General features: G+C 43.5%; 1 protein-coding gene across 6 annotated transcripts in view; it reads right to left on the bottom strand.

The window, feature by feature from the left end:
- The window catches only part of LOC139407256 (utrophin), a 334,795-nt gene that overhangs the window by 56,170 nt on the left and 264,236 nt on the right, over nt 1–14,389 (bottom strand). For all 6 annotated transcript variants that reach the window (XM_071150875.1, XM_071150879.1, XM_071150876.1 and 3 more), the window contains 4 exons: nt 8,096–8,157; nt 7,561–7,635; nt 5,932–6,133; nt 5,752–5,837 (listed from right to left, as the gene is read on the bottom strand). In XM_071150875.1, the coding sequence (XP_071006976.1) occupies nt 5,752–5,837; nt 5,932–6,133; nt 7,561–7,635; nt 8,096–8,157 (425 nt within the window). The remainder of the gene's footprint in view (nt 1–5,751; nt 5,838–5,931; nt 6,134–7,560; nt 7,636–8,095; nt 8,158–14,389) is intronic.

Genomic DNA, 14,389 nt, shown 5'->3' with positions numbered 1-14,389 from the left:
GGTATGACAGGGCATCTGCCCATCGTTGAGAAGGGAAACCTCTCGTCTAGACGTACAAACACTATATTTATTGTTTCAATCGTAAAACAAAACGAAACCAAATTGAATGCAACAGCTCAGTTAATTGTTGTCAGGGCTCTGTCTGCCTTGTTACTCCCAGATAGGATAAAGAGAGAGAGACAAACTTTGATGAACTCCCATATCTGTTAGGCGAAATACTGCAGTGTGCAGTCACAGCAGCAAGATTTGTGGCCCGTTGCCATGAGAAAAGGGCAACCAGTGGAGAAGAAATAAACACTGTGTACTTCAATTAGGGGAGGGGTGGTAAGGTTAGGAGAAAATAATAAAGTAAAATATTTGTATATTATATATACATTTACAAAAGAATATATGGGGCTTGGAAATGATGCAGATAATTACATTGATAGAAGCCACAATCTGTAATATTAAAGCTGATCTATCCACTAAAAAAATACAGAATACAAATTCTACAACACTGTAAAAACAACCTGTTCATTTATTTCCCCTTTCAAACTAACTTTGTATTTATTTTATTATTATTATTATTATTATTATTTATTTATTTATTTTAAGTCAGTTAAGAACAAATTGTTACTTGCAATGACGGCCTACCAAAAGGCCTCCTGCGGAACGGGGGCTGGGATAAAAATACAAATATATAGGACAAAACCCACATCATGACAAGAGACACCACAACACGACATAAAGAGAGACCTAAGACAACAACACAGCATGGTAGCAGCACATCATGACAAGAGACACCACAACACGACATAAAGAGAGACCTAAGACAACAACACAGCATGGCAGCAGCACATCATGACAAGAGACACCACAACACGACATAAAGAGAGACCTAAGACAACAACACAGCATGGCAGCAGCACATCATGACAAGAGACACCACAACACGACATAAAGAGAGACCTAAGACAACAACACAGCATGGCAGCAGCACATCATGACAAGAGACACCACAACACGACATAAAGAGAGACCTAAGACAACAACACAGCATGGCAGCAGCACATCATGACAAGAGACACCACAACACGACATAAAGAGAGACCTAAGACAACAACACAGCATGGCAGCAGCACATCATGACAAGAGACACCACAACACGACATAAAGAGAGACCTAAGATAACAACATAGCATGGTAGCAGCACATCATGACAAGAGACACCACAACACGACATAAAGAGAGACCTAAGACAACAACACAGCATGGCAGCAGCACATCATGACAAGAGACACCACAACACGACATAAAGAGAGACCTAAGACAACAACACAGCATGGCAGCAGCACATCATGACAAGAGACACCACAACACGACATAAAGAGAGACCTAAGATAACAACATAGCATGGTAGCAGCACATCATGACAAGAGACACCACAACACGACATAAAGAGAGACCTAAGACAACAACACAGCATGGCAGCAGCACATCATGACAAGAGACACCACAACACGACATAAAGAGAGACCTAAGACAACAACACAGCATGGTAGCAGCACATCATGACAAGAGACACCACAACACGACATAAAGAGAGACCTAAGACAACAACATAGCATGGTAGCAGCACATCATGACAAGAGACACCACAACACGACATAAAGAGAGACCTAAGATAACAACATAGCATGGTAGCAGCACATCATGACAAGAGACACCACAACACGACATAAAGAGAGACCTAAGACAACAACACAGCATGGTAGCAGCACATCATGACAAGAGACACCACAACACGACATAAAGAGAGACCTAAGACAACAACACAGCATGGTAGCAGCACATCATGACAAGAGACACCACAACACGACATAAAGAGAGACCTAAGATAACAACATAGCATGGTAGCAGCACATCATGACAAGAGACACCACAACACGACATAAAGAGAGACCTAAGACAACAACACAGCATGGTAGCAGCACATCATGACAAGAGACACCACAACACGACATAAAGAGAGACCTAAGACAACAACATAGCATGGCAGCAACACATGAAACACAGCATGGCAGCAACACGACAACACAGCATGGTAGCAGCACATCATGACAAGAGACACCACAACACGACATAAAGAGAGACCTAAGACAACAACATAGCATGGCAGCAACACGACACAGCATGGCAGCAACACGACAACACAGCATGGTAGCAGCACATCATGACAAGAGACACCACAACACGACATAAAGAGAGACCTAAGACAACAACATAGCATGGCAGCAACACGACAACACAGCATGGTAGCAGCACATCATGACAAGAGACACCACAACACGACATAAAGAGAGACCTAAGACAACAACATAGCATGGCAGCAACACATGAAACACAGCATGGCAGCAACACGACAACACAGCATGGTAGCAGCACATCATGACAAGAGACACCACAACACGACATAAAGAGAGACCTAAGACAACAACATAGCATGGCAGCAACACGACACAGCATGGCAGCAACACGACAACACAGCATGGTAGCAGCACATCATGACAAGAGACACCACAACACGACATAAAGAGAGACCTAAGACAACAACATAGCATGGCAGCAACACATGAAACACAGCATGGCAGCAACACGACAACACAGCATGGCAGCAACACAACATGACAACAACATACTGTAGTTGCAACACAACATGGTAACAGCACAACATGACAACAATATACTGTAGTAGCAACACAACATGGTAGCAACACAACATAACAACAACATACTCTAGTAGCAACACAACATGGTAGAAGCACAACATGACAACTACATACTGTAGTAGCAACACAACATGGTAGCAACACAACATGACAACAACATACTGTAGTTGCAACACAACATGGTAGCAGCACAACATGACAACAACACACTGTAGTAGCAACACAGCATGGTAACAACACAACATGACAACAACACACTGTAGTAGCAACACAGCATGGTAGCAACACAACATGACAACATACTATAGTAGCAACACAGCATGTTAGCTACACAACATGACAACATACTGTAGTAGCAACACAACATGGTAGAAACACAACATGACAAAAACATACTGTAATAGCAACACAACATGGTAGAAGCACAACATGACAACTACACACTGTAGTAGCAACACAACATGGTAGCAGCACAACATGACAACAACATACTGTAGTAGTAACACAGCATGGTAGGAACATAACATGACAATATACTGTAGTAGCAACACAGCCTGGTAGCAACACAACATGGTAGCAGCACAAAACATGGTACAATAATTATTGGGCACAGACAACAGCATAAAGGGCAAGAAGGTAGAGACAACAATACATCACACAAAGCAGCCACAACTGTCAATAAGAATGTCCATGATTGAGTCTTTGAATGAAGAGATTGAGATAAAACTGTCCAGTTTGAGTGTTTGTTGCAGCTCGTTCCAGTCGCTGGCTGCAGCTAACTACTTGAACATTGTTACAACACTGTACATAGCCAACAATATAACATTTGAAATATCTATATTCTTTTAAAACTTTTGTGGGTGTAATTATTTCCCTTTCGTTTATTGCCTATTCCATTTGCGTTGGCAATGTAAACATATGTTTCCCATGCCAATACACCCCTTTGAATTGAATGGATTTGAGAGATAGAGAGAGTTGGCGGGAGAGAGAGAGATGAGAGAGTTGGCGGGAGAGAGAGAGATGAGAGAGTTGGCGGGAGAGAGAGAGATGAGAGAGAGAGAGTTGGCGAGAGAGATGAGAGAGAGTTGATGGGAGAGAGAGAGATGAGAGAGAGTTGGCGGGAGAGAGAGAGATAAGAGAGAGAGAGAGAGAGAGATAAGAGAGAGCGAGAGAGATATATAGAGTTGGCGGGAGAGAGAGAGATGAGAGAGAGATATAGAGAGAGTTGGCGGGAGAGAGAGATGAGAGAGAGAGAGAGAGAGAGAGAGAGATATAGAGAGAGTTGGCGGGACAGAGAGAGAGAGATGAGAGAGAGCGAGAGTGAGATATAGAGAGAGTTGGCGGGAGAGAGAGAGATGAGAGAGCGAGAGAGATATAGAGAGATGAGAGAGCGAGAGAGAGATATAGAGAGCTGGCGGGAGAGAGAGAGATATATAGAGAGAGAGAGAGAGATGAGAGAGCGAGAGAGAGAGAGTTGGCGGGAGAGAGAGAGAGATGAGATATAAAGAGAGTTGGCGGGAGAGAGAGATGAGAGAGAGATATAGAGAGTGAGAAAAGACAGGGATGCAGTATAGACAGGAAGAACGATTGAGAGAGAGAAAGAAGGAAGACCGAGAGAGCGAGAGAAATACAGTGGAGAGTGAGAAAGGCGATAGAGAGCGGGGGGGCAATAAAAGGATGGAGGGATGTGGCTCGCCTATCTGCCTGGTGTTGACTTTGATCTCTGTGTGAAACCCTGCCTTGATGTCAGCTCTCCTTAAGTAGAGTGGTAATGGCGATTCTATGATACCGTGCATGTGCGTGGGTGTGCATGCGAGTGTCTGCATGTGCACAAACCAGCCTTGATGTCAGCTTGCATTAAGTTAAGTAACTAGGGCTGTTCTTCGATACTCTACTCTATCCTGTGTGTGTGTGTGTGTGTGTGTGTGTGTGTGTGTGTGTGTGTGTGTGTGTGTGTGTGATTTTGACCAGGTCTTCATGTCTCCTTGAGTAGCAATGGCAGTTCTTCGATAGTGCACATCCCTAGAGTATAAGCCGGCCATACTTCTTCAACCATGAGCAGCAATGCGTATCAGCTTCATAAGCCTTCATAGCCACTACTAGGACATCGTTGTCATGAAACTCCAAAATCACGAGCCCCAGACTTTCTTAACATTTCTACTACGACTCAAACGTCCTGCCCTACAATTATAAGTGATATGCATAATACACAAGGTATCGAATTGAGAGCCAAATCGCTATGTAGTTGGGTTCTATGTTGCGGTGGTGGACTGTGCTACTTGTGATTTAGTGAGTTGCTGTGGAAGGGTGTCTGGGCCTGACACCAATGTGACTCTAAACGAGAGGGACTCGCCCAACCGTGCTTGATCTCTTTTTGAGACTAATAGAAATTGCCAGTGGAACGAATAGGCTCAGGGACAGACTCCACGTCACAGGAGGGGTAGAGAAGGAAACTATGGAGGGAGAGGACAGAGAGAGAGAGAGGAAAGGAAGAGAGGGAAGAGATAGAAGGGGAGAACAGAGAGAGATAGAGAGATCGAGGAGGAGAAAACAAGGACACAAAAGCAAGAGAGCAAATTGAGGACAGAATGCACGTTATCTGAAAGGACAAAGCATACTCCCCCAGCAGCCCTAGACACATCCCTAATCCCCCTGCAATGAAACTAAATAAATAAATAAATCAAATACAAAACAAGTGGGAGGTCTCTCATCCAATTAGATGGTCCATTCACTGGCGTCCTCTGACACGGTCCGATCGGTACCCTGGGTAACTGAGCTGGGATTACAGCCTGGCAGAGGGCATTATGGGATACGCTGGCACGGACTACGCTACAACGCTCCCACTGGGGCTGTTCTCAATTCACCTCAGAGTGTGTGGGGGTGTGTCAAAGTGTGATTTAAGTCTATCAGAGCTTGATCAAGTTCTATTATTTTTTCACTTCACTTCAGTGTGTGTGTGTGTGTGTGTGTGTGTGTGTGTGTTTGAGTGTTTCTGTGAATGCTATGTGTGTGAAAGGATTTTTGTGGGATGGTTGGTACTTGCATTTGTATTTCTCCTCCAGATGGCCCTTGGAGAGCGAGAGCAATCCTATCTTCATGGACAGGACACGGATCTTCCCACTGCGTCCACTATAGAGGGAACACACACACAGTGGACATTTTTTTTTAGGAGAGAAAATGACTTCTACAAGGTGTGTGTGTGTGTGTGTGTGTGTCCACGTACGTGTCGTATACATTGAGCAGCCAGTTGAGACACATATCGACACACAACGGAACATTGACCAGGTCCTTGTGCTGCTGCTCCAGCCCATCATAGATGGACGTCAGACAGTTAATCACTTCTGGCACTGTCAGCAGCTGGGCATTCTGGGTAAGCTTGTGCTGCTCGAAGGTGCTCTGGGCCACATTCAGATCCAACAGATCCACTGGAGGTTGGGAGGGAGGGAGGGAGGGAGTGGAAAGAGACTGTTAGACTTTTCAAAGTTGTTTACTGAGACCACTCAATGGCAACAAAGAACATTCTAAAATGATGAAGAGCAGTGGAAATTGCCACAGCAAATTACAGATGGTTGTAATGACAACATGGCCACAGACAGGATATGAGGTGTCTGTAGAGTAGACGGGGGTGTGACACCAGGGCAGCAGGCCAACCCATTTATGTTACAGATACTGGAGACACGACTCAGAGTTAACCTAATTAGCCGTTTAAGGGGAATCCTGCTGTGCGAGTGTGTAGGAGATACACACAGACATACATCTGACAGTGGGGGATCAAGAAGGAAAAACAAAACACGAACGGGAAGGAGTTTGACGAAAATATACAGACTTGTTTCCTCTCGATCTCTTTCTCTCTCCTCCCTCTCTCTCACTCTCCTTCCTCCCTCCCTCACTCTGTTCCAGGGCATTAAGCCAGAGTAATAACTAATAAATACAGATCTGTGTCTGTGCTTTGGACTTCAGGCTTTGACTTGTAATCTAATGGGTGAAATTGAATCTGAACGCCCTCAGTCCAAATCACTCAGACGTACTAGGAGCTCTCGTCTCATCATCACAAGATAATGCAATATAATATGACAAACCCAAAACGCCTGAATCATCTAAACTCATTAACACCCACACTAACTCATAAAACCACACACGCACACTCCCTACTCTCAACACGACAAACCCACTCCACCCTCTACCCCAGAAGTACGACAGAAAGCAGACAGAGAAAGAAGAAAGTGAAGCAGTAAAGTTTGGGGCTCTCTAAATAACAGCATAAACTGGGTGGTTCAATCCCTGAATGCTGATTGGCTGACAGCCGTGGTATACCACAGGTATGACAAAACATTTGTTTTTACTGTTCCAATTACGTTGGTAACCAGTTTATAATAGGAATAAGGCACCGCGGGGGTTTATGGTATACAGCCAATATACCACGGCCAAGGGCTGTATCCGGGCACTCCGCGTTAGGCCGTGCGTTGTAACTTAGCCATGGTATATAGTCCATATACCACACCCCCCCCAGAGTTATTGCTTAAATAACCCCTGGGTAATAATGACAGAGAGCCTGGCTCAGTCCCAGCAGCAAGGTACAGCAATACCCAGAGGAAGAGGTCACCATTTCTATCCACACACTGTCAGCAGCCAACAGGGAATAACTAACACAAAGATAGCTATGGCCAGCTGGTTATTGTGGAAGACAATTTATTCCCTTTTGGGATGAAACACACAGCGGCACAGATGGAATCTCAACTAAACAAAAGGATGTTACACATACAGGTACACACAAACTCAATCGCATACATGCATGTGTGTGTGTGTGTGTGTGTGTGTGTGTGTGTGTGTGTGGGGGGCGACGACGACTTACAGCACAGTGCTTTCTGTAGCCTACGGATCTTCATGGCTGTTCTGTAAGCGGAAAATCTCACGTTGTTCAGGTCAGCTAAAAGGTGAGAGACAAAGATAGAAAGAAAGAGAGAGAGGAAAGAGGGATGGAATCAATCATTCAGAAAGGATAACAGTGGTCTGACATGAAATGATGATGTCAAACTGGAAACCTGTTGAAAAGACGTGCCGCAGTGTAATTTCTATATAGTCACAGGGAGGGCTGGAGTCCTATCTGTTGAGCGTTGGTCTTTAGAAACTGTTCCACAGCTTATTACTGATCCATCTGATCATTAAAGAACAGTCACACTGACCAGCGCAACGGTGACCCATACATAAATATGGATGTTACAGTCAGTGTGTGTGTGTGTGTGTGTGTGTGTGTGTGTGTAAGCGAGACAGCAAGACACTGTGTGAAAGAGCACATGAGAGAAAGCTTTGCAGTTACGGCGTGGTGTTAAATTTGAGTGAAAGTGAATGTTCTGTGATTATATGACTGGTGTCTGTCTGTTTCATACCAAGAGACTGGTAGAGCTCTGTCATCTTTGGATGGTCCCAGCAGGTTGTCTGAGTCTGGTGGCTGGAAGACAACAGGGGATAACGATAAGGCTTTTGTAACACACACACGCACACACACACACACAGGGCGGTTACCATATTTTACTATATACCGGTATTGATGCACGGCTCAGTTTGGGTTTTTACTTTACCTCCTATAAAGGTATTTCAATGTTTGGTTTGTTAAATGTGATTCGCAGTGTGTAACGTCCATTTGTATAGTTTACTCCGCTACCTGAGTCGTCCCTCTCTGCTCTCTCTCTCCACGCTGCTTCCACACAGACACAGTCCCACCCCACCACAGTCCCACCCCTTCACTCAAGGAGTGCATTTGTTGTTGCTTGACCACGAGACACTTTCGTTCAGTCTGCATGGTCAATGCAGCACATGTTGATGACAACGATGTTGTTTCCAATTTCAATTCACAAGCATTCTATAATTACAATATTAGTTTTTGTTTCTTACATCAACAAACAGCTAGTTTGTATTTTCTTAGCAAGTTAAGCTAAATCGTGTTAGCCACTAATGCTAATCGCTAGCTAACTAGCTAATAAAAGTACTGAGTCAGAGCAAACGTAGCTGGCTAATACAGCCTGATACCAGTGCTGGTGGAGGCCTAAATCAGCATGTTGTTTGTGCAACAGTATCTTCTAAATCAAAGAGGAATAGGCAAATATTTAATGTAGCCAAAGATTATAGGGTCCCATAGGAAACACGGAACATCACTAATAAACAATATATTTCCATGATTCCAAAAGTTCACCCAAGTGTTTTGATCTAAATCAGAATGGAGAAAGACCCATTGAAATAATTGTAAAAATATGTGTTGCCACCCCAAGGTCACGCACAACTCATAAAGCAAATGTAGAGCTTTTATTAATCAAAAACATGAAATAAATAAAAACAAATACTGTCATAAATTTTAAAATACCATATGATATTTAGGCCATATCGCCCAGCCCTAACACGTACACACACACACACGTACACACACACACACGTACACACACACACACGTACACACACACACACACACGTACACACACACACACACACACACACAGAGAGAGAGAGACAGACATATAATTTGCTCTGTCTTGTCGACTGGTTTTCTTATCGTCTCAATAATAGAAGCACATGTATACAAATCCAAAACGCGGATCTGATTGTGATTCCCAAAGCATACAAATCGTCTAGGAGGCCTTCAGGGTGATCCACAAGGACACACCCCTCATCTCTGCAGGCCTCCTCTCAGTACGGTACGTAGCACACACAGCCAGGTCCCCTGGGGCTACGAGGGGGACATGTTGATGTCTTGTCTCCATCCTGTTTACATTTCGGCTTCTGAGAAACGCCGCAAGGTGCAGAGAGCACAGACAACACAGCCAAATCAACAAGAACCATGTTTGAAATAAAAACACACAAACAAATTTACTTGAATCTGATCAAGCAGAGCAGTGTTGATGACTCCAGAAGACAGAATTGATAAGTAGGTGTGGGGTTTTTGTCTGTCTGCTGCCCTTCTTCACCTGATCAGGGAACTCATTTATATTTGAATGATTCTCCGCTTCGGCGAAATATTCCTTCCTGTACCCACACTGATATCAAGGGAATTGTTGGGAATTGCTGTGTTATGACGTCTATTCTGAATGCCAGTATCTCTGTGATTAGGTTGTCATAGCGAGACTGTCTCCACAGAGAGAGAGAGAGAGAGAGAGAGAGAGAGAGAGAGAGAGAGAGAGAGAGAGAGAGAGAGAAGACAGGCTATCCAGTGAAGTGAAGTGCTGACAGTAGAACACAGGGGAGACGAACTACAGAAGCCATCAGCAGGTGTTCATCCCTCATCATGCTCTGAAATGGCACACTTTCATACCTTCCTTGCATTGCAAATATGACTAGAGCGCTCAGCTCGGGGTTTCTGTTTCAGCTGTGCTATTTGAGACAGGGGCCGATTCTATCATGGCCGGATGGATATTATTGTGTCCCAGTGAGGATTTGGACATCAAGCCGTCAGAAATGAATTCATATCTCCTCTTGTTCGACCAGCTTGAGGATTTAGCCGCGGTTGTAGCATAAGCTTGTACACACACACCCATGCACATACGTGCATGCACGCACGGACACACACACAGACACACAGACACACATCTGGAAGTGTGTTAATGACTTTCTATCAGTGCCAACAGCAGTCAGAGTAAACACAATAATGGTTGCCATTCAACTAAGTCTGTAGGAGGAACATCAAAGAGAAGCCAGCCTTAGCCCCAAAGATGAAACACAAGGAGTTGACTGTGATCTGGCAACCCGTGGAGTCTTTCCACTATGTATTCAGTGCAAAGCAGCAGAATGACAAACACAGCAGACAGGCTCAATCAAAAAAATGGATTACACTAGCTGTCTACTACCACTGCTGGACCGGCAGCTTAGGCCTGTCATAATGAAGACAACCCACAGAGTTGGCAGGTGCTAAGCTTCCTCGATCATCCCTTCTTTCTCCCTCTGTTGTCCGTCCTCATTTATCCTCAGAAACTCCCAAGTTTAAGGTTATCTGTGGTAACCTTTGCAAGGACAGAGCTGTGACGCATGTACACATGTGTTAAGGCTTGAAGATCACACAGACATTCATGTCCCAAAATGTGAAAGCGATGGTTTGGCACCAAGCTCAGGGTTATAGAATCTCTCTGATTTGAAGAACCACACAGAGATCAAAGTCCCTCTTTTTTTAACAAGGAGTTAAGGTTGACTGGTCGAAAGCTACATCCTGAGAGCTCCGCTTGGTAGTGCCATATAGAATTCTGCATTCATTCTCAAAGCCGGTTTGAGATTTAGGGTTTTTCATGTTGCCACCAATGGTTCCGAGTCCATTCTACCAATGGGTAGAATGCTTATTGGAAGTTAATTGTTGTGGAATACCTAGTGCAAAGATGGAGCTTAGAAGAGCTTTGGGTAAAGAGCTCAGACAGGAAGTCAGAGCAGCTCCACAGCCTGTCCTCAGCAGGGAGTTGAGTGAGTGATATACTGTAAAGAGCACAGTGAGCCTGGAGATGAATCCGGTTTGAGGATAAATAGATGCAGCGCTTGACATTTCTCCGTAAACATCATTATAAAACTGGTTGTTTGGATCACGGATGCTGGATGGACGAGCAGCGTTCCAAGCCGTGCTGTATTAGCTGTCACAAACACACCTATGCCTGCTAAAAGTTCCATCTGAAAATGATCACTGCACCTCCATAAGAATATCATTTTCACGTTGCTCTCCGAATCATCTGTTTTATTTATCTCAACTCACACATTATTTCCCATTGCTTCTAGCCAAGCATTTAGTTTGGTATAGTGGGGGTTAATATAAGCCTAGCATTTAGTTTAATACAGCGGGGGTTAATTTAAGCCTAGCATTTAGTTTAATACAGCGGGGGTTAATATAAGCCTAGCATTTAGTTTAATACAGCGGGAGTTAATATAAGCCTCGCGTTTAGTTTAGTACAGTGGGGGTTAATATAAGCCTAGCATTTAGTTTAATACAGCGGGGGTTAATATAAGCCTAGCGTTTAGTTTAATACAGCGGGGGTTAATATAAGCCTCGCGTTTAGTTTAGTACAGTGGGGGTTAATATAAGCCTAGCATTTAGTTTAATACAGCGGGGGTTAATATAAGCCTAGCGTTTAGTTTAATACAGCGGGGGTTAATATAAGCCTAGCGTTTAGTTTAGTACGGTCTTTAGACATCAATAAGGTACAAGAGACAGTATTGGCCCTCCGCTATCGCATCGGGCCGAACGACGCCATTTGCCTGTGACTTTATTCATGATACAGCACTGACTCGTGTCTTATTGCTTAATTAAATGACATCTCTGAGTAAACATCATTAAAACGGGACTCTGGGATAGAATACTGCATAAAACCCAGGAAACTCCGCATTTTATGTAACTAATAAGCTACTCTGAAGTGCTGTTTATGAGAGCTTGTGGCCAAGCTATAGCAGAGCAGTAAATTACTACATTCTAATTCATATTAAATGATTAGAAATTCTAATTCCATCAGTGTGAATAGAATGACAGAGGGGACTCTGCTACTCTGCTTCTCTGCTTCTCCTTGGCTCCAGGATGCCTCGGATACAGGCAGCATAATTACAGCGTTTATAATCCTCTGCATAATGACCACTTCCCCTGGCATTTCCTGTTTGGCTTGGCTACTTCCTCCTCATCACAAACCAGATGATTACAGAAGATAAAGGATGCATAGTTTTTCACAGCTCTAGATTATCCCAGCTGGCCAGTCTAGCGATGTGTCGTATCTGAACATTATTGACAATAACCAACTTAGCTTTTCTCCCTAAAAAAAATGTTCTCTACCTCCAAGACATTGGGTCGTAAAAATGGCTCTCGACACCAAGGGGTGATACCATCTGACCTAGCAGGAAGTACTGCTTCCCTCTTAGCTCTTAGCCTCTTATCCATCGGGACCTCTCAAACTGGACCTCTCAAACTGGACCTCTCAAGATGGACCTCTCAAGATGGACCTCTCAAGATGGACCTCTCAAATTGGACCTCTCAAATTGGACCTCTGTCAAGGAGGAAGGAGAACCTCCATATTCAGTAGGCCAACCACAGGGCATGGACCTTTGCGGCAGGTAAGTCTAGTGGTTAAAGCGTTGGGCCAGTAACCGAAAGGTTGTTGGATTGAATCCCCGAGCTGACACGGTAAAATAAATCTGTCGTTCTGCCCCTGAACAAGGCAGTTAACCCAATATTTCCCCGGTAGGCCGTCATTGTAAATAACAATTTGTTCTTAACTGACATGCCTAGTTAAATAAAGGTTAAATAAAAACAGTTACAAATAATAATTTTAAGGCAATAACTGGTGAACTGATAAGTTAGGGGAAGTACCTTTTAGGGAACAGTACATGTAATCCAGTACATAAATTAGGACGACGAGCCCATGCACTAAACTGTCTCAGAAGGAGACTTCGCCATTAGAGAGCTAGTGTAGCATGAACGATATATTTAAGATGACCTTCTTCAAGGAAAGAGAACACAATTCGAGCAAAGCCTCTGCAACTCAAGCAAGGAGCCAACAGAGAAGAACAAGCATAAGAACACCAACTCAGGACCAAAGGAGCAACCTGAAGGAACCACCCAACTCAACCAGAAAGGGGACACAGCCACCTTCTTCCCTTGTTCTCCTCCATGTGGCCTGAACAATCAAGCAGCCACAACAGTATCCAATCACAGACTGAGCATAACATCTTTTAATGTTCTGGATCTCCAGGTCTTCACTTGTTGTCTTTCATCCCATTTCATACCCTTTCAAATATTTTGATCAGTGTTATTAAATGTTGATTGTATAAAGAACTTGTGTTTGTCTTGTTATTCTAAGGAAATAACTCCAATTCTCAAAGAATTCCTACCGTCAAATTAATCAATGTATTACTATTATTCTAATTGCAGTCTTATATAGTTATATGAGACTTCTTCCAATACCATTTTGTGCAATACTGGACTGGTGCCCCATTAATCATTTTATGTGCACACACTAATCTACACCAGTGAAGACCACAAGCTACCTCTGTAGGGCAGATTATTTATTTGCTTTGCCATACAGTATTTCCCATGCTAATACGGTGCAGGAGATTTAATATGACTCACAAATGTACATATACACATGTACGGTGCATTCGGAAAGTATTCAGACCCCTTGATTTTTCCCACATTTTTTTTACAGCCTTATTCTAAAATTGATTAAATAGTTTTTTCCCCCTCATCAATCTACACACAATACCCCATAATGACATCACAATTCCCCATAGTGACAAAGAAAAAACAGGTTTAGACATTTTAGCAAATCTATTAAAAATAAAAACTGAAATATCACATTTACTTATGTATTCAGACCCTTTACTCAGTACTTTGCTGAAGCTCCTTTGGGTATGACGCTACACGCTTGGTACACCTGTATTTGGGGAGTTTCTCCCATTCTTCTCTGCAGAGCTTCTCAAGCTCTGTCAGGTTGGATGGGGAGTGTCGCTGCACAGCTATTTTCAGGTCCCTCCAGAGATGTTCGACCGGGTTAAAGTCCGGGCTCTGGCTGGGCCACTCAAGGACATTCAGGGACTTGTCCTAAAGCCACTCATGCATTGTCTTTGCAGTCTGCTTAGGGTCATTGTCCTTTTGGAAGGTGAACCTTTGCCCCAGTCAATCATGTGAAATCCATAGATTAGGGCCTAATGAATTTATTTAAATTGACTGATTTCCTTAT

This window comes from Oncorhynchus clarkii, chromosome 4 (assembly GCF_045791955.1).
Source record: "Oncorhynchus clarkii lewisi isolate Uvic-CL-2024 chromosome 4, UVic_Ocla_1.0, whole genome shotgun sequence".
NCBI classification, from domain to species: domain Eukaryota; kingdom Metazoa; phylum Chordata; class Actinopteri; order Salmoniformes; family Salmonidae; genus Oncorhynchus; species Oncorhynchus clarkii.
This window is presented reverse-complemented; position numbering and strand designations above follow the sequence as displayed.